The sequence below is a fragment of the Sus scrofa genome, chromosome 10 (genome assembly GCF_054392235.1).
Source record: "Sus scrofa isolate SSC_HxYL_T2T_F1_AM1 chromosome 10, Sscrofa_HxYL_maternal_Yorkshire_Landrace_v2.0, whole genome shotgun sequence".
Classification (NCBI taxonomy): Eukaryota; Metazoa; Chordata; class Mammalia; order Artiodactyla; family Suidae; genus Sus; species Sus scrofa.
Window position 1 is genome coordinate 48,347,448 of NC_139392.1, and position 20,284 is coordinate 48,367,731.

At 52.7% G+C, this 20,284-nt stretch overlaps 1 protein-coding gene and 1 long non-coding RNA gene across 6 annotated transcripts in view; one reads left to right on the plus strand and one right to left on the minus strand.

The window, feature by feature from the left end:
- Window positions 1-2,190: 2,190 nt before the first annotated feature.
- Window positions 2,191-20,284, minus strand: part of LOC110259044 (USP6 N-terminal-like protein) — a 61,987-nt gene continuing 43,893 nt past the window's right edge. Inside the window, exons 3-20 of one of the 5 annotated variants that reach the window (XM_084979583.1) lie at window positions 19,235-19,363; window positions 18,226-18,374; window positions 17,137-17,286; window positions 14,455-14,601; window positions 13,274-13,397; window positions 10,594-10,664; window positions 10,064-10,140; window positions 9,186-9,252; window positions 8,903-8,983; window positions 8,583-8,690; window positions 7,663-7,772; window positions 7,133-7,181; window positions 6,306-6,426; window positions 5,527-5,621; window positions 5,286-5,351; window positions 4,764-4,863; window positions 4,377-4,529; window positions 2,191-4,092 (exon numbers count right to left, since the gene is read on the minus strand). In XM_084979583.1, coding sequence (XP_084835709.1) covers window positions 3,647-4,092; window positions 4,377-4,529; window positions 4,764-4,863; window positions 5,286-5,351; window positions 5,527-5,621; window positions 6,306-6,426; window positions 7,133-7,181; window positions 7,663-7,772; window positions 8,583-8,690; window positions 8,903-8,983; window positions 9,186-9,252; window positions 10,064-10,140; window positions 10,594-10,656 — 1,536 coding nt within the window. In that variant the 5' untranslated portion in view covers window positions 10,657-10,664; window positions 13,274-13,397; window positions 14,455-14,601; ... (1 more) ...; window positions 18,226-18,374; window positions 19,235-19,363 and the 3' untranslated portion in view covers window positions 2,191-3,646. Of the gene's footprint in view, window positions 4,093-4,376; window positions 4,530-4,627; window positions 4,864-5,285; window positions 5,352-5,526; window positions 5,667-6,305; window positions 6,427-7,132; window positions 7,182-7,662; window positions 7,773-8,582; window positions 8,691-8,902; window positions 8,984-9,185; window positions 9,253-10,063; window positions 10,141-10,593; window positions 10,665-13,273; window positions 13,398-14,454; window positions 14,602-17,136; window positions 17,287-18,225; window positions 18,375-19,234; window positions 19,364-20,284 lie in introns of those variants that run through there. The other 4 variants (XR_014817599.1, XM_084979584.1, XM_084979585.1 and 1 more) reach the window with 4 other exon arrangements.
- On the plus strand, window positions 10,630-15,435 carry LOC110259045 (uncharacterized). Its single transcript, XR_002341310.2, has 3 exons — window positions 10,630-10,790; window positions 13,686-13,762; window positions 15,299-15,435. It is a non-coding gene; the product is annotated as an uncharacterized LOC110259045 (long non-coding RNA).

The window sequence follows — 20,284 nt, forward strand, 5'->3', positions numbered from 1 at the left end:
TAATAGTAAATGTTGATGTTTTAAGCCACTATTTGGGGGGTGATTTTTTTTATAAGGCAGTGGTGTCTGAAATAGTGCAGTTATTTAGACACTCTAGTATTAGATACACTAATTGAACTAGATGGAAACCTGAGAAAATAGAAAAATAGGTAAATAGAAATTGTATATGAAAGCAGTGGTATTGCTGGGAAGTGGGAAACAGAAGGATTGTTATGGAATAATATTCAGCTGCTTGCCTCTTAAAATAATCAATTTTTGCAAAAGTTGGTAGAAAGGAAAGGTGCTTTAAATCAGAATGTGATATTGAAAAAAAAAAAAAAAAGGAGTTCCCATCATGGCGCAGTGGTTAACGAATCCGACTAGGAACCACGAGGTTGCGTGTTCGGTCCCTGCCCTTGCTCAGTGGGTTAACGGTCCGGCGTTGCCGTGAGCTGTGGTGTAGGTTGCAGACGCGGCTCGGACCCCGCATTGCTGTGGCTCTAGCGTAGGCCAGTGGCTGCAGCTCCAATTCAACCCCTAGCCTGGGAACATCCATATGCCTTGGGAGCGGCCCAAGAAATAGCTAAAAAGACCAAAAAAAAAAAAAAAAAAGAATGTGATATTGGTCATTCTTTTCATTCAGTTTTATGGTCACTGTGCAATGTGGCAGAGAAGAAAGCTCTGTATAGACACAATGAGCAGTAGAAGCTACCTGTTCCCAATTCTTGTCTGGCTCCTGTCACTGCTGAGTGTCCAAAATTCCATTAGTAAAGTCCACCAACTCCCTCATAGGGCACAATTCTCTAGAGAAAAAAAATTTTGTGGCATCTTAGGTCATTAAAACTCCTCAATTTGAGAGTTCTCTTGTGGAAAAATGGTTGAAAGATCCTGTGTTTTCACTGCTGTGGCTCAGGTCACAGATATGGTGTGGGTTTCACTGCTGGCTCAGGAACTTCCACCTGCCACTGGCACAGCCAACAAGCAAACAAATGAACACACAGAAACAAAAAACCAAAACCATCTCAACTTGAGGGAAACAGCATCGTGTCATAATATACTCCGGGTATATATTTATTCCCTCTGTTGTCGTTCTTCTGTCTGTTTTATTATTCAAGGAACATAATCCATGATCCACTGCCAGGCTACTCCACTCACCATCATCTCTAAAAAGTTCACACAATATATAGTAAATTAAACCAAATCACTTGCCATCATAGAATTCACTGGTGTCATTATACCTTCCATCACCAAGAATCATTAACTGAGTAGAAAATTGGTATTTCCTGCTGAAGGCTGAGCTGTAGAACCATTTGGGACACCCTAGACTGAAAGTTTGGAATACCCTCCTGTATGTTTAGTATACAGTATGTGCTAAGTAAGCTTTGGCCATTTTGTACTTCATGGTAGCCATACTCATGGGGGAAAACCCCCATGCTAATGGAATTTCCCATGTGAAGGCTTATATTTTCCCTTCTCCATTCCAATAGCTAAAAGGTCCATTTCCACATATGTTCCTAGATTCTGCAATTGTTGGTTGAACAAGCGACTTCCTTCTTGAACAAGACTCTGTTTCCTATTTGATCTCTAGTGATGCCTGAAACTTTCTTGATCCAAAAGCCATGAGAGACAGCTCTGGATAAGGACATGAGGTCTCTGATGAGGAGGCATATTCAAATCTTCAAGAGGTTGTCTGCTACCAGCACTGCCAGCAATAGGAGCAATATATTATTCTTTTCGAAAGGAGAGCTGGGCAATACATTACCATATTCACCGTAGTCCACCCCTTATGCCCCTTATGGCACCTTTAGGATCCTGTTTCTGAGGGTAAATTAAAAGAAATGGTTAGAGTGGTGAACTCTTTCCTTTGCTACTGCAGTTGATCTTAGAGCTGCGTTTTTCTACTTCTCATCTTCTTCCTTCAGTGTCAGTTCTTCCTGGCTTCACTTTTCACCCACAGCTCAACTGATCTCTGTAACTTAGCTGGAGGTCTAGTCCAGAACCTTACCATACAAGGTCTAATCACTTCTTCAAAAATATTCTTCCCAACACCAGTGTTATAGCTTCTCCTTTTCCACCTAATATTCAGGGTCAATTACCTCTGCCAGTGTCACCTCTGCCAGAAAGAGGCTCTTCTCTGAATTATTACAGATTGTACTCCTTCTAGTGCTCAGGCTCTAAGATTTAAGATAAATTCAATACTGACAAGTAGGATAAGAATACAAAAAGTAAAGGATTTTATTATAGTATAATTGATCATTTTTATCAATGCATTCTGAGGCTGTCCAGGTTTTGGAGTTTGTATTTACATAAGCAAGTCAACAAATATCCTTACATTTAAAAACAATTTCATTTGATCTTCCTTTCATTTACAACTAAAATGATCCTAATTGAAACATATTTTTTTGTGGCATATGGAGTGCCCAGGCCTGGGGTCATATTTGAGATGCAGTTGCAACCTACTCCACAGCTGTGGCAACAAAGGATCTTTTATTTAACCTACTGTGCCAGCCCAGGGATTGAACCTGTGTCCTTGGTGTTGCCAGTCCTATTGTGCCACAGCAGGGATTCCATATTTTATATTGAAATATCCTTATTCTAAATATATCTTTGTGAAATTGGGCTAATTCATGTTTTGTTAATGATTTGCATTCGATATGTATTTCTGAGCCAGGATATGATTCTAATTCTAACATTATAATTCGTTTTGTCTTCTAGAAAGACTCATTACTCTTTTAAAAATTAATTGCAATTTGCATACATTTATGCTTCCGGATTAACTTTTAGAAACAAAGAACCGTCAGGCATAGTTTACTTTTCTATGCAAAAGAATACAGTATAGGTTTACTATTTTCCCCCAAAGATATAGATTTAGCATACTGTCATACTTTTTAAAAAAGACTTATGTATTACCATACCTAAAGTAAGTTAATTCATTATATTGACAACATCATAATAGTTTTTGTCTCAAAGGGAGAAGCTTGGGAGACTAGGCAAGCTGTGGTAAATAGAATTAGCCAAATAGAACTCTTCTGTTTAGCCAAACTAAAGGGTTTGAAGTAATTAGGCCAGTTTCTGGAAATAACATGGTCTAAGGTCATTAGAGACATGCTGCAAACCCTACCAAATTCACCACTACCATTTTTGCATCATAGTAACAAAAAAGAAATGAAACTAGCTCTAGGAGATTTATAGTGGGAAATTACTGGTACAGTGCCATTAGAGCTCCTTAATAGGAATGCTTAGATGTTTTTGGAAGTGTCTGCTCCATGAATACTTGCAGCCTGATGACTGAGGCAGAAGATGAATTCTGCCACCCTGTGGTGGACACTGGGATTTGGGATTCAATAATTTCATGCTACAAGTGGCTAGATGCATGTCATTTGAAAGACAAATCCTAGAAGTCACTGGATTTTTGTCAAAAACTTCATCACAAATGCCCTTTATGTCATAGATAATGTCAGAGGGTCATTTGCAAAACGATGGAGTAGCGTTACAAATTGTAATGAAATTGAAATCACGTATCCTATCTTGGCCGTGCTGATCACGGCCCTGGGAGGGGCATTGGCTGCACTTGCTATGGGTCAGGAGGGGTGTCCTGGGCCCCGTGGCTGCGTGTTCAGTGGGCCTGGGCAGGATCTGTGGCTGAGGCCTTTGTGGGACTGCAGGGCTAGGCCTGCAATGTGGCCCTGAGGGCGACCTTGGCCCGTGCTGAGGGGCAAAGGTCCCAACACTCGGGCTCGAATCCTATATCAATTGGCCACTTGAGGGGACACTCATAGTTCCTGGGGATGTTGGGAAGAGAAGCCCATCTCCACGGCCACATCCGGTCCTGAGGTATGTCCAGGGGTGGAAACGGGCAGGCCAGACGTGGTGGCTCTCGGGCCCTCCAACGGAGTTGTGGTGCCATGGCCCGCTCTTGCTGGTGTTCCTCAGCCTTTAGGCAGGCCTGGCCGTGTGAGAGTCCGGGCTGCTGGTGCTTAGCAGGTGGGCCAGGGAGGTCAGGCCCGTCCTCTCCAGAGAGTTCCTTAATGCTTATAATGGTTGGGCAAGGCTTGGGTTCCAGGGATGACCGCTCCAGGCCCAGGGTCCTTGTGGGGAACTCCTCAGGTTTTGCTAGAAGTGAGCACACTGGATCAGAATCGCCCCCAGGCTGCGTTGTCTGTGCAGGGTGGGCCTCCTGGTGGCCCAAATGGCCACCGGGGCCTCACCCTGAGAACATCCCTCAGGCTGGGTAAGGTTAGGGTCAGCATCTGCTTAGGCTGCCCTGGGGCCCAACCCCTGCCAGCCAAACCTTAGAGCAGACCAGGAGGTGGACAGGGTGAACAGGAAGGCTCTGGGATGCTCCACAGGTCACGGCCCTGGAGGGGGAATCAGGAGAAGACCCCTGCTGAGCCCACCTGGGGGAGGTAGGTCCCAATTCTTCCTGTGCAGTTCAGCCATTGATGCCTGTAGCTTTTTGATCACTGCATCATCCTCTAGGGCCCAGGGCCCGGAGATCTTGTCCTGAAGAAACTCATACAGGCCTTGCAGGGGCAGCTTCAGGAGGTGTTCTGGGGATGGGGATGTCATCAAGCCAACAGGGCCCCCATTGGGAAGGCTCAGCCCCCACCCTGGGGCCCCTCCCTGGGGGCAGCATGCATGATCGGCTGGGCCCAGGAGAGCCACAGCAGTGCCACAACCAGGAGCCAGCCCCATTCCTGCCACCTCTCCAGGGACCCTGCCCAGCCTGAGTCCTGGCTGGCCCTCCTCTGTGGCCTGAGTGGCCCAGGCTCGGGCTTACTCACTTCTGTGCAGCTTGATGATTGTATAGGCCATGGCTGTGAGCATTCGCTCCCCCTCCAGGATGTATACATCCCATAGTCTTAGTGTGAGTGAGAAAGGTGTCTGTGGGGACAGCAGGCCCAGGAGGGGCGGTTTGAGCAGGGCATGAGGTGTGTGGGGGGGTGTCCCAGCACAGGTTAGGAGCTCCCACTGCCTCTGGGTTCTGCAGTCCCACAGGCTGCCTCCAAAAAAGCCGTACAGCCCTTAACTGAGTGGACTGAGGAGGTCCCAGCCAGCCTGGCCTGTACCTCCACTGTCCTGGGGACAAAAGACAGCCCCATGCTCTGCAGGAGATATTCAGAGGAGCCTGGGGTTGACTGCAGTGTGGGCACATGCTTGCCCTCCCACCAGCCTGACCCAGCCTTCCCTATAGGAGCCCAGGGGAAGATGGCTCAGCCTCAGGACCCCAGATGCCCCCTCCCCAGGGCTCTGGGCTTGCTTGGGGGGTTGCCTCTTGTGGACCTAGTCTCCCTGGGTACACTTACCTGGTCAATAAAGCAATGTTGGAACCACAGCTTAGTATAAATTTCTGTGTACATGTATTCCTTGTCCTGACAGAGGAAAGAATGTTTAGGGCTGGCCTGAATGGCCCCAGTCCTCCCCGCCTGGGGACCCTGTGCAGGCACCCCCTTCAACCAGTGGATCCCAGCTCAGACCTGGCTGCACCAGGACAAGAAAGATGAAAGTGCAGGCAGGCCAGGCTCTCTGAGGGCTGCCTCTACTCACCAGGTGCCTCTTCAGCTTGGGAAGAGTCCTCTCCAGAATCTTATCATGATGGGCCTGCAATCTCTGAAGTTTCGGGAACTCCAGAATGAAGAAGCCTGAGAAGCCCCAAGGAGCGTCCCCACTGGAAGTCAGAGGTGAGCCTGGCAAGGGCTTGTGTGTCCTGGGAGCCCAAGGCCTCCTCCCCAGGTAGTGACTCCAGTGTGCAAGGCCCACCCCAGCCTGGCTACATGGATCTTCCCAGACATGACTGACTGCCTTTGAGGCTTGGGGTGGCCCAGGGTTGAGAACCTGCTCACAGAGGCCCAGCTTGGCAGGTGCTCAGTGGTGAGCATCAGGCAGGCATCTGTTTCTGGCACAGCCCCTCCCCACTGTGGCTGCAGAAGGGGATGAGGACCCCAGTACTGAGGGACAGGTTGTGTGGCCCATGGGATGGGGGTTGGGGTGTGCGTGAACATTTCCTGGGCTTGAGAGTCAGGCGAGGGGAGGGGGTACAGCAGGGAGACACTGCCACCTGGGCCTCCTCTGATCAGGGGCTTGGGGTGGGGTTGGAGGTGGCCTGGTGGGTGGCAAAAGAGAGGCAGAGGGACCAGCAGGGATGGTGTGGTCTGGACAAGGACAGGGCTGAGAGCCATGGCTGTGGGACACAGAGGGCTGTGAGGGGAGCTGGTGCCCTTTGCTGATGGGGAGATGGACCAAGCTAGTCCCTGTTAGCTGGGGAGAACTCTGCAGGGAGACTCCTGTCGCCGAGTCACATCCAGCTCTCCAGGGTAATCACCTACCATGCATGGCATGTCTTTTGTTGTCCATCAGTTGGGCCAGTGCCCAGAAAGCATCCTCCTCATTAAGAAACATGAGCAGGATGGCGACAATCTGGTTCATGCCATGGCAGTAGCCCACCTCCTGCAAGAATCAGTCAGATATGGCTGCAGGGACCCTTGGAGGCCTCCACCACCCTCTCCCTGGCACTTGCTCCTCAGCTACTTACTGGATGGTCTCCCATTTGTGCCTGGGCACCATCCCATGGCCCCCTTTTTCAGACGAGGCATGCCGGGTGCTGAGGACCAGCAAGGTTTGGAGGTCCTGCCATGAGGGCAGGTGGGGGTTGCTTACAGGCATATGTGGGGCTTGGAGGGCCATGGTGGTGGTGGAGCAGCCACAGACCCCACTTTGGTCATCCTGTGTGGTCATCTCAGCTGGTGCTCCTTGAGGGAATATTCTGGAAAGTGCAGGTGGGGTGCGGAGCCACCTCCAGGGAGCCACACAGGAGTTTGGGTTGCTGGGAACTCTCATCCCTGTTAAGATTCTGGTTCATGAAATGGCATCTTCAGGATTCAAACTCAAGTGTCACCACCATAGCAATGCTTTTTAGGCCCATGTGAACTTGCTATAAAACATTCCCAAGCTCACGGGCTGGCACAGCCTAGGCATAATGTGCCATTTCTGTCCTAAAAGTGGGGTCTGCACCCCAGCCATCCATGTCAGTTTGAGAGCAGAGCTCCCCTTGCATCACCTCTGTGGCTGTTGGAGCTGGCATGCTGACTGGTGCCAACAGGCCACTTAAGAAGCAGGGCCACTGTGGGATGGCTGGCCAGGGGTGGGTACTCACTGTGTTGTAGACAGAGTAAGCTGTGAGCACATTGAAGAGGGCTTGCTGCCTGGAAAGGGGACAATGGGGCTCGCTATAAACATAGCCTTCCACTGGTCAAGTGTGTGGTGTGTGTGGAACACTGGATGGAGCAAGGATCACTAATGTAGGATGGGGTGATAGCATTGCAGGTTCCATCCCACTTTACTTTTAGAAATGATGCAGATGGTCTAAAAAAGTAGACAAAGATCTAAATGAGGTGACATCTGGACCCATATGACACTCACTCTATCCTCTTATGTCCTTGTGCAGCCTGCTCTCTGCTGCCCAGGGACCCTCCCCTCCACACGGGGGCCTTTTGACCTATGAAGGCACAGCCAACCTCCCTCAGGGTGCCTGCCCTGTGCATTTTTACTTCTGCAGGTGCTCTGCACAGGCCCCACTCTTGCCACCTCAGCTCCAGCCTCATCCTCGAGCCTCCCCTCCCCCAGGACCCCTGGCCATCACCCCCTGCCCCTCTGCCCAAGGGACCAGTGGCTCAGCATCCTCACTTGATGCCGTACCGCTCCTGGAACATAATATTGTTTTGGAAGGTGCGGCTCACGTCCATGTCAATATATTTGATGTCCCGAGAGTAGAGCCTGGCCTGCTCCTTCATTCTCTGTGGGTAGAGTCAGGGGTAGGGGATAGCGAGGTGAAAAGCCTAAAACTCTAACCAACTGCCACAGCAGAGCAGGTGCTGCTGGTTCAACACAAGTGTTTTCTGGAGAAATCCTTCTTTTGCCTGTTTCTGAAGCCAGGTAGGGTCACAAGGGTGCCCAGGTCACAGCCTGTGTCCAGCATCACTGGGCAGGGGACGTCGGCCTGTGGATGATCAGCCTGTGGCTTCTCCAAGGCTCAGACCCCCACCCAATAGTGACACAATGACCAGGCCAACAGCCTCCCTCCTCCCCCAGCCCACACAAGGCAGTCCAGGATGACAGTGCTGCCACTCTGGCCCTGGGCTTATCTCCTGGGAGGCTTCTCCCAGGTGTGGGTGTCCCAGGGCAATGGGGAGGCTGGGAGGGCAGCTGGACCTCTGTCCCTTGACCCCTCTCAGTCCCACCACATACAGGCTGGGTGAGGCAGAGGGCCAGAAAAGGAGCCCATGCCTGGTTTTCAGGGCCTTTTGAGAGCATGAGGACCAAGTGTGATGCTGGCTCTTTTCCCACGGTGTCAGTGGATGCCCACCATGCTCTGGGCCTCTCAGACTGCCCATCATTGAGCAACTCGGACACCTGTGGCCACTATCACACCTGCTCCCCCTTCACTTCCCCTGATGCTGCTGCTCAACCAGGTGCATAGAGCATCCACCCTGGGCTGTGGGACCTCGGGTACACTGGGGACAGGGGCTGAGTGTCAGGAACTGGCTGGGGGCAGGAAATCTGGGGATGGGTGAAGGGTCCCTGAGGCACAGGTGGATGGGCCATACCTGGTATTTCCCTTGGTTCTCCACCTTCACCTTCTCCAGATCCAAGAGCAGAGACCACGCCTGTCCTCTCACCTGTGGGGGGATCCCCTTGTAGACCCGCCGGCGCATCTGCAGGAAAGAAGGGGCCCTAAAACAGGTGCAGGTGACACCCGGCACAATAGATGCTCAGGAGAAGTTGCCTCTGTCTGGACCTGGGCTGGTCTCTACATGTGGCGTGGGCATGTCTGGTCCACCCTGTGGTGTCCTGGGCCAGAGTGGCCAGGGAAGCCCCAGGGGACCCAGGGCAGCTCTCTTCAGGGTCAGGATGTTCAGGTTTCTACCTTTCGACTGCCCCAGTATTTACTCCAGTTCCTCAGCATCTTCACCCACTTAGTGGCTCGCCTAATGTCCTGGGCTCTTTGCTGGAAAAGGGGACATGGTGGTGTCAGCCAAGCTGCCAGCTTCCCTAGAGTGGCCCTGACTCAGGGCCATGATCTTAGAGGAAGCAAGAAGGCACATACCCCTCACAGCCCAAGGACCCTTTGGCTGCTCTGGGGTCAGGCAGGGAACCACAGCCACACCCCGTGGCTACCTCCCACCAGCATAGCACAGATGGTTTCTCACCCTCGCCTTGTGGGTGCTGAGGCCATGGATGCTGAGGCCCTGGGTGCTGAGGCCAGGCTGTTCCCATCTGCAAGGCAGGAGAAGTAGAGCTGTGGGAACCAGGTGACTGGAAACCCCTGCCCCTGCCACCCCCCATCTTAACCAGAGACACCCAGAAACAGAGGAGGACCCAAGGAGGATTCCAGCTCTAGAGCAGACTGCAGCACCCCAGGTGGAGCCCCTACTTCCAATGGGGCTGGTCACCCCCTCTGCACTGTGCACCCCCACTCCTGACCTGACAGGTGAGCAGCCTCTCCCAGAGCTGACCCAGCAACTTTAGCCCAGTCTCCCCTCACCCATCATGGCTGGGCCATGCCTCCTATCCTGTGTCTCCTGGCACCAGACAAGGGATCAAACTCCACCTGCCTCTGTCACCTACCCATGAGCTTCCAGGTTCTGCATGACTGTCCTCTGACCATCTCTCTAAAGCAATCTCTCACTGCCCTTTGTGCTGTCCCCACATGGCCCCCTGTCTGGGCCCACTGCCCTCGGAGACTTGTTGGCCAGGTGCCCCCTCCCTGTGGCCATGCTCTGCAGAGCTGCTGCAGACCAGCCTGGCCCTGACCCTGCTGGATGGATGCCCTGGGCTCTCCCCAGTATGGATGTGGAGGCCACAGAGCTGAGGCCCATGTTGGCCCAGCCCCCAGTTCTGCCTGTACTACCTCCCCTGTGCACTCTTGTCAAAAGTCTAATGTGGACCTTGGTCCCCAGTGGCCACCAGGGCTAGAGGCCCTGAGCTAGGCTGAAGGGTCCTGCCTCCAGAGTTGATTCCCCAAATGCAACCCTCCCCAAGGAGAGAGGGAGGGGGTGTCCATATGACTCATAGTGAAAATACTAACCTGTAGGTGACCTTGTAGCACGAGAGGTCAGAATCATCCCATGGGTCCGGGTCCGCTGGAGACCCTGACTGGTGCCCCTGAAACCCAGATGGTGCAATGAGATGAAGTTACATGCAGGGTGTCCTTGGGCGCCAAGGAACATCTGACAACAGGCCCAGCATAAGACCCTGCCCCTTACCTGCTCCTACCTGTTCTGATCCTGCCTGGGACACATTTGCTCCTGCTGCCTCTGGTCCCCACATGGGCCTCACCTGCTCAACCTTGGATCCGATCCTACCAGGAACATACCTGCCCCCATGGGCTGTGACTCCATTCCTGGGCCTCACCTGCCCCTTCAGGCTGTGGTCTGCACCTGGGCTATTATAATTCCCACTTGGGTGATGTACCTGCTCCTGCTAATGATGATGCCCCTTTGGGCCTCACCTGTTACCTGGCTCTGGTCCCCACCAGGCCTCCCTGTCTGTTCTTGTCTCTGACCCCTGCCACAGCTGCACCTGCTCCTAGTGACTTCACTCCCTCTGGGGCCTCACCTGCTCATACTTGGCCACTATTTCTGCTCGTTCCAGGGCCAGCAGAGTCTCCATCTTCACCATGTTTGATGCTGCAAGACAAAAATCATAATATTCCACTTCATGGAAGAGCTCCAGAGCACCAACAGGTTAAAGTGGGCTCCCTGTTGGAGGCTCCCCATCTATGTGATCAGAGGGGAGAAAACTGTGCTGCCTAGGTAGGTGACAACCCAAACATCCTAACACTTCCACTTAATAGACCCCTCCCAGCAGCCTGGGAGATCCTATCACAATGAGATGATGGAGATCAAGAAGGGGGCCCAGAGGTCCATGGAAATGGCTGTCCTGCAGCACATGGGGGTGCACTCCTGGCTCAGGTATGCCAAGGGGAGGGCAGCTGCCAGGTGGGGAGGCTCCTGCTGGCTCATGGGACTCACATTTTGCTTAGGCATCAAAAGCCCAGGCAACAAAAAGTAAACATGGATAAATTGGACTTGATTAAAATTAAGGCAGCTGCACCTCAAGTGACACTGCCAAGGAAAAGACAACCCACACAATTCATAAAAATATGAGAATGACCTGACCTACAAGGGCCCGGTGTACAGAATATGTCCAAACTCCTAACTCCACTATAGAAACGGACCAAGTAGACAATGGGCAGAGGGCCCGGATAGATATTTCTCCAAAGTCAACCCAACTTTAGAGAACAAGCCCAGCAGGCACAGGAGACGTGGCTCAATATTAGCATCAGGGGTATGCAAATCAAAGCCACCAGAGGGCTGAACGTCTCCCCACTGGAGTGAATGTTACTGATTAAATGAGGATGTGAGAAGCTGGAAACTTCTTATATGGCTGACAGGATTGTAAAGTGGTGCAATGTCTATGGAAAACAAATCCTTTCTCCAAAAGTTAAATGAAGAGCCGCCGCATGACCCAACAGTTCTACTCCCAGATATAAACCCAAGAGAGAGGAAGACAGGGATGCAGACGTCTAAACATGTATGTTCATAGCAGAGCAACTCACAAGAACAAAAAGGTGGGCCCCATCTAAGTTTCCTTGGACAGATGGCCTGATGACCAGAATGTGGTGGAACATCATTCAACCAGAGAGGGAGTGAAACACTGCCACATGCTGCAACATGGACAGAGATGATGCTCAGGAAAGAAAGAAGGCACAGAGACTGCCTGTTTTGAGTTTCCAAGGAGGAGCCCGATCCAGCAGAGCCATGCCCAGAGAAACAGGAAGAGGTCAGCAGTCCCCAGGGCTGCAGGAGGGCTGAGTGGGAGTATCTGATACTAAGAGATTTACTTGATGAGGTAGTAGAAGGTGGAAATAGTGGTGGTCGTGGCATGGATCTGCTAATACACTAAAAACCTCTCAGTCATATACTTTAGCAATTGCATTTGATGTGTGAATTTTAAGAAAAAAGCTCTGAGCCAGATTCCCCACTTTCTGGGCCCCAAGAGGCTCTGAAGGTGGGAGTGGAAGTTGCACAGGTTTAAATAATGTCAGGTGCTCACCCAGCCAAGAACAGCCCTTTGCTCCTGCCCACTAAGCTCTTCCCTAACCATGCCCCTACTCCAGATGTGCCCACTGGGGAGGCAGATTGGGATGTGGGGACCAGAGGTCTCTAGGACAGGAGGCTCCCATCTGCTCCATTCTTCTTAACTCTCAGCTGATTCTGGCTGGTGAATCAGAGTAGAGTGCTAGCTTATCAGGAGGAGGGCAGGATTGGGGACAGGATGACATATTTGACCACAGGTGGCCACTGTGCTATGAGACCATCCCTAGGTTCACACTTGTGAACAAGTCACAGAGGGAAGTGGCTCATTTTCCCTGTTGATGTGGTGGGACACATCTGTTGTGGGACAACACAAAGAGGGTCTAGCCAATGGGGAACACAGCTGGGTTCTGTGGGTCAGATGACACATGGAACGATGGGGGACAGGATGCTGAACTGGGTGAGGCTCTATGTCCCCACCCCAGCTCACAGACCACATGTGCTCACCTAGCTGGAGTCTCTGATCTCAGGCAGGATGGATGAGCAACCTCTAGGATTTAGGCCAAAGAAGGGGCTTTGAGGGACAAGTGGGCCCTGGAGAGTTGCCTGAACTCAGACCTCCTCCTCTGCAGTTGCCCGGTGCTGCTCCTCGTCCCTCCATTCACCCCTCTTGACCTCCTCCTTCTCGGTCTCCCTAATGTCCGCCTCCCAACACCACTTTTCCACATTCCTCCAACATCCACACTCATCCACAATGGTCTCAATGCTACATTCTGCCCACTTCCCAGGGCCATGTCTCCCCATCCACCTCCACAACAGTCCTCCACGTTCCTCCTCCCCAACCACTGCTCCTCCGCCAGCCATTCATCCTTCCACCTCCTACATCCATCTCTCCACCTGATCCAGCTTCCTTGCACGTCCACCTCTTCCTCCTCCTCCTGCATCCTCTCTCCTCACTACTCCTCCCCACCTTCCTTTTCTAGGCCAGGGGTCTGAGCTCAGACCTCAGGCTCCTCACAGGTATTCAGGCACCTCTGAAAGCATCCCACACACCACAGATCCCTGAGTGGGCTGCATCTTCAGTTGGTTGGTGCTGAAGGTCCTTGTCACTTAGGCTACAGACCAGAGCACTTCAGCCTCCCACCAGAGGCCCCTGTCCCCTAGTGTCAGTATGTGGTGAGAGTGCAAGTCACACTTACTTTTGTGACCTCTCGCTGCTGGAGCTGTGCCTCTTTGGTAGAAATGCACCCAGGGATGGGGTGGGAGAGGTGGAGAAATGGGCGAGCGTCAGAGCAGGTCGGAGACCACAGGGCCTCCAACTGCCTGGGGACAAGAAAAAAGTAAGTGCCAGGCAGAAGACAGAACTGTTGGTCCACTGTTATTCCAACAACAATAGGGCTGAGGGCAGAGGTCACAGTTCATGCTGAGCCTATATCTAGAGACTCATTATCTCCAGGGGCAGGGCTGTAACCCAGCAGGACAGGATGGCAGGGGAAGATGACAGGGGAAGCTCTAACCTGTCAGGTGATGGGTGCAGGCATTTGGAAACTCAGGAAAGCTTGGTCCCCCAACCCTCACCTTCCTCACTCTTCCTCTCTCTATTCCTCTTAGGAGTTCAGGGAACATAATGATGTGGACTCTTAAGTTCCCGGGTTTGACATGACTCAGGCCAGCGATGGACCACCCAGGTAAGAGCAGCTCCCAGATTTCTCTGGGTCTGAGCATCAAACCAGTGGCTCACATGGGTACACTTTTAAGTGACACCACCTGGATCCCAGTAGATGAGGCTGTTGGCTGGCCTGGACCTGAAAGTGTACTTCAGCCCCTTCTCCATCTCACCTTCATTCTCTTCCATCCACCTCCCACTCCTCCATCTCCTCGTGCATGGTCCTCCCACTCTCCCTCCTCCATCTACATTTCCTCCATCATCCCCCTCCCCATGCATCAAAATTTTATTTTCTTCCCCACAGTCCTGTCTTTAATGCTCCTCATCACTCACCTGCTTTCTCCATCCTCCTGCATCCACCTTTTCTCCTACATCCATCTCTCCTCTGACTTGACCTTCCTTCCTCCCCATCCTCCTTCTCCTCCTGTGCCTGCATCCTCTCCCCTCCACCTCCTACAACCTTTCCCCTCCCTCCTATTCCCCCTCTTCCACTTCTGGTCCAGGATTCTGAGCTCTGACCTCAGGCTCCTGACAGGGACTGAGGCACCTCTGTCAGCAGCCCACATTTCACAGAGGCCTAAGGGGATTGTGCATATGGTGGTTGGTGCTGGATGTCCTTGTCACCTCAACCTCAGACCAGAGTGGTCCAGGCACCCACCATGGGCTTCTTTACTTGAAGTGTCAGTAGGGGCTGAGGGCACAGCAGTTGCTCACCTTTCTGATTTTCACTTTTGGATGTGGGCCTCTCCTCAAGATGGTAACGAGGTAACCAGGCGGGTGTGGGGATCAGGTGGGTCAGAGCAGGGCAGGCAGGTGAGTGAGCGTCAGAGCAGGTCAGTGACCACAAGGGCCTCCAACTGCCTGGGGACACAAAGCAGAATGGGTTCAGAGCACCAGATACAACTCTGGGGTCTCTGCCATTCCAACCAATATGGTGCCCATCCCACTGGCCAGGAGCATCACTGACTTCTTGACCTGAAAAGTGACTTTCTTTTCTGGGAGGGTCCTCTGTCCACACAGGGGAGCATCAGCAGGGGGAGATGGAGACTGGCTGTGCTGGAAACTTGCAACCAGCTGGCCCACCAACACTTCTTGCACTCCTCCTCTCCCCTGCCTGATTGCAGTGCCAGGAGGATTCTGATGTGGACCCTAAGCCCTTGCCATTGGATTTGAATCAGGCCAGCTATTTCATACCACCTTGTCCTCACCCAGCTTCCTGAGGTCCCTGGGACTTAGCATCTACCCAGGGTCTCAGTAGGGTACAAGCATTGCAGGGACCCCATCCAGATCCCAATAGAGCTGGTTCTGGGCTGGCATGGACCCCCTGCTCCCCGCTCCATCCATCCATCCATCTAGGACAAAGGTCAGATGTCTGGGTCAGTATTAAGCACATAACCAAGGAGGTTATCCTCTCCAGAGACAGGGCTGTAACATGGCAGGAGAAGTTGACAGGAGCAGGTGTTACCTGGCAGGTGAGGGACCTGGGCAAATAGGTCTTCACTAACATTTGGACCCCAACTCTGACCTTCATTCATTCCTCCTCTCCCCTCTCACTTAGGGTTTCCAAGAAAGTACTCAAGTGGACTCTAAGCCCTTGCAGTTTGACTTGACTCAGGCTGGAAATTTGCCACCCAGGCCGCACCACGCTGCTGGATTTCACCAGGTCCAAGCATCAAACCAGGAGCTCACTCAGGTACACCCTTTAAGAGACCCCACACAGCTCCCCACCACCTGCTCTGGGATGGCCTGGACCCCTGCTTCCCCTCCCTCCTCCTCCATCTTTCCTTCAACCTCTTCCATCCATCCATGTCCTCCTCCTCAGTCCTTTCCTCCCTCTCCTCTATCTATTCCTCTTCCTCCTCCTGCTCTTCATGCTTTTCCTGATCCATCTTCCTTGCATCCACCACCTCTCCTCCATGTTGTCTCCTCTTCCTCTCCCTCTTGTCCCTACATCTCCCTCTTATTCACCTTCTCCCTCCATCCTGCTGCATCCACCTTTTCTCCTGAATCCATCTCTCCTCTTGCTAGACCTTCCCATCCTCCGCCTCCTCCTGCATCCTCCTGCACCTCCTTCAGCCTCACATGTCCATCCTTCTACCTCTCTTCCTTTTCTGGACAAGAGCCTGATCTCTAACCTTGGGCTCCTTGCAGGGTGTCAGGCACCTCTGGCAGCAGCCTGTAGTTCATGGAACCCAGAAGGGGCTTCATGCTCAGGGATTGGGCTAGAGGTCCTTGTCACATCGACCTCAAATCCACGTGCTCCAGGCACCCACCACAGTCCTCTTCCCTTGAGATATTGGTAGAGGATGAGGGTGCAGCTCAAGCCCACCTTTCTAACGCTCCCTATTGGATGTGGGCCTCTCCTCTCAAGATGATAAGAAGGTAAGCAGGTGGGTGTGGAGATCAGGTGGGTTTGATCAGGGCCAGAAGATGTGTAGGCTTCAGAGCAGGTCAGTGACCACAAGAGCCTCCACCTGCCTGGGGACATGAGGCAGAGTGGGTTCCAGGCAGCTGGCATAACTGCAAGTTCATTCTAATTCCTCACAATATTGGGCTAAGGTCAGAAGTAAGGGTCAGTACTGAGCCCAAAATGAAGGAGGTCATCCTTTTCAGGGACAGGGCTGTAACCCAGCAGGGGAGGATGACCACAGACAGGTGTAGCCTGACAGGTGATAGACTCGGGCACATGAAAACTCAGGAACACCTGGTCCCTAACCCTGCTCTTTCTTCACTCCTCCTCCCCCCTCCTCTCCCCTCCATCTTGGGGTTCCCTGGTGGACCCTAAGTCATTGCCATTGGACTAGAATTAGACCAGCAATTTCCCACCCAGGCCTTCCCTAGCTCCCTATGGTTAGCGAGTTTGCAGCATTAAATTAGGATGTAAATCAAGTATACTCTCTAGCAACTCAACTTGGAACCAAAGACCAACTCTCAGGGCTGGCCTGGACCCCCTGCTTCTCCTCCACATCCTCTTCCATCTCTGCTTCATCCTCTTCCATCCACTTCTTGCACCATCCATCTCCTCCTGCTCAGTCCTCCCCCGCTTTTAACTCTTCCTCCTCCATCAGTTGCCTAACACTCCTTCCATCTTTTTTCTTCTTTCTCTCACTCCTGTCTTCATTTCTCGTCCTCACTCACCACTCCTCCCTCCCTCATCCTACATCCAACTCTGGTGTAGTTGGACTTTCTTTCCTCCCATCCTTCTCCTCTCCTGCATCTGCTTCCCTTCCTTCTTCTCCATGTCTTCCTTTTCTGGGCCAGGTGTCTGAGATGCAAGCTCTGTGCTTGGTGCTGGAGGTTCTTATCACCTCCTCCCCAGCCCTGAATCATCCAGGTACCCACCAGTGACCTGTTCTTGAGGTGTTGGTATGGGGTGAGGGTGCAGCTCCAGCTCACCTTTCTCACTTACTGTTGGATGTGGGCCTCTCCTTTCAAAATTGTAACAAGGTATCCAGTCGGGTGGGGGATCAGGTGGGCCAGAGAATGTTGGGCAGACAGATGAGCAGGCGTCAGAGCAGGTCAGTGACCACGAGGGCCTCCAACTGCCTGGGGACACAAAGCAGAGTGGCTGTCAGACAGCAAGCAGAATTGTGAGTTCACTGTCATTCCCCCCACAGTGGAGTTGATGTCAGAGATCAGGGTCAACATTGAGCGCATAACCAGGGAGGTCATCCTCTCCAGGGACAAGGCTGTCAGGAGAAGGTGACTGGGGCAGCTGTAGCCTGGCAGGCAATGGACTTGGGCATATCAACCCTCAGGAACACTTGGTCTCCTAACCCTGACCTTCCTTCACTCCTCCATCTTAGAGGTTTCTGGGAGGATAGTGATGTGGACCCTCAGTTTTTGCCTTTGGATTTGAATCAGGACAGAGATTTCCCACCCAGGCCTCACCCAGCTGCCTGAGGTTCCCTGGGTCACAGCATCAAACAAGGTGCTCCCTCAGGTACAACTTTTAAGAAACACCATTTGGAACTCAATACAGCAGACCCTGGGCTGGTCTGGACACCCTGCTTCTCTTTCACTCCCCTCTCCATCTCACCTGCATTCTCTTCCATCCACCTCCATCTCCCCACTTCTCCTCCGCTTCCTTCCTCCTGCTATTCCCCAACCATCTGTCTTTTACTACCTCACCCTCCTGTATTTTATACTCCTCTTCAATCATCTCGTCCTTCCTCCTTTCTCCATCCAATTCTGGTCCAGCTAGACCTTCCTTCCTCCCCATTCTTCCCCTCTTCCTCCTCCAGGACTTGGATTCTCTCCCCTCCTTCCTCCTCCCCCTCTTCCCTTCTGGGCCAGGAGTCTGAGCTGTCACCTCAGGCTCCTCAAAGGGACTTGGGCATTCTGGCCCTGAGGGGTGCTGCATGCTCAGTGGTTGGTGCCGGCAGTCCTTGTCACCTCAGCCCCAGACCTGAGTGGTGCAGGCACCCACCAGTGGCCTCTGTCCTTGAGGTGTTGGTAGTGAGTGAGGGAGAAGTTCAAGCTCACCTTTCTGACTCTCACTGTTGGACTTGGGCCTCTCCTCTCAAAATGGTAAAAAGGTAACCAGGCGGGTGTGAGGATCAGGTGGGTCAGAGCAGGGTGGGCAGGCGAGTGAGTGTCAGAGCAGATCAGCAACTCTGAGGGAGTCCAGTAGCCTGGTGACATGAAGCAGAGTGGGTATAAGGCAGGGTGCAGAACTCTGGGATCCCTGCCTTTCCACCCACAGTGGAAATGGGCCATCCCCTTGGCCAAGAGCAGCATTGAACTCTTGACCTATAAAATGACTTTCCTTTGGTATGAGATCCTCTCTCCACACAGGGGAGTGGGACCAGGAGCAGGTGGAGCCTGGCTGAACTGGTCATGGGCACCTGGACTCTCATGACCAGCTGGTCCTCCAACCCTGATCTTCTTTAACTCCTCCTCTCCCGCTGCTTGTCAGAAGTGCCAAGTGGATACGGATGTGGACACAGCCCTTGCAGTTGGACTGGCATCAGGCCAATGATTTCCCACCTCATCCTCACCCAGCTCCCTGAGGTTCCTGAGGTCCAACCATCAAACCAGGGACTCATTCAGGCATGGCTTTTGCAGGGACCCTTCCTGGAACCCATAGAGCTGGCTCGGGCTGGCCTGGACCCCCTGCTCCGCCTCCATCCATCCATCTCCTCCTGCTCCTTTGTCCTCCTCCTGCTACACTTTTCCTCCTGCTCCTTTGTTCTTTCCTCCCCTTCCCCTCCCTCTTTCCTCCACTTTGTCTCCTCCTGAAACCTGTCTAATATTCTTCCCACCGTGCCCCCACCTGGAGTCAGTTTTCTGAACTCTGACCTTGGGCCCCTCACATGGAATCAGGCACTGTGGGCAGCAGCCTTCACCCCTTGGAGACACAAGGAACTGCACGCAGCTGGCTCATGGTCAGGGCTGGGTTTGGCATCATCTTGGCTGAGACCAGGGAGGACTGAGTCACCAACCCGCTTGCCCCTGTCCCCAAGAGTCAGTATGCAGTGCAGGTTTTTCTTACCTTTCTGGCCTCTTGCTGTTAGAGCTTGTCTCTGCTGTATAAATGGACCCAGGTTCAGGTCGGTGGGTCAGATCAGGGAAGGCAGGCGAGTGTCAGAGCAGGTCAGAGACCACAAGGGCCTCCAACTGCCTGGGGACACAAAGCAGAGAGGGTGCTATGCAGAGGGTGGAACTTGGGAGGTTGCTGCTAATCCACCCAAAATAGGACCAAGGTCAGAGGTCAGTGTTAGCACTGAATCTATAACCAAGGAGGTCATCTCCTCCAGGGACAGGACAGTCAGCTGGCAGTGGAAGGTGACTGGGCCAGCTGTAGTATGGCAGGCAATGAACCCGGGCACACGGCCCCTCAGAAACACTTGGTCCCCCAACCATGACCTTTCTTCACTCCTCCTCTCCCCCTCCCTATTAGCAGTTCCAGGACAGTAGTGATGTGGACACTAACCCCTTGCCAATGGACTTAAATCAGGCCAGAGACTTTCCACCCAGGCCTCACACAGCTCCCTGAGGTTCCCAGAGTCCAAGCATCAAACCTGGGGCTCACTACACCACTGAAGCAACCTCATCCAGATTGCAGTACCACCTGCTCTAGGCTGGCATAGATGCCCTATTTCCCCTCCTCTTGGTCCTCCACCTCTCCTTCTTCCTCTTCTATCCATCACTTCCATCCATCCGTCTTGTCCTGCTTAGTTCTCCCCCTCCTCCATCTACTCCTCCTCCATCTACTTCTCCTCCTCCTCCATCTTTCTGCTCTACTTCCTTCATCCTTACTCTTCTTACTCTCACTCCTGCCTTTTTAACTCCTCCTAATTCACCTCTTCTCTTGAGCCTCCTGTATCCACCCTTCTACTTTCATCTCTTCTTGGCTAGACCTCCCTTCCTCCACCTCCTCCTCCTCTTCCTGCATCATCTCTCCTCCTTCCTTCTCCCCCCCCCTTCCTTTTCTGGGCCAGGGTTCTGAGCTCTCACCTCAGGCTCCTCACAGGGACTCAGGCTCTCTGGCAGCAGCCCACACCCCACAGAGCCCTGAGTGGGCTACATTTTCAGGGGCTTG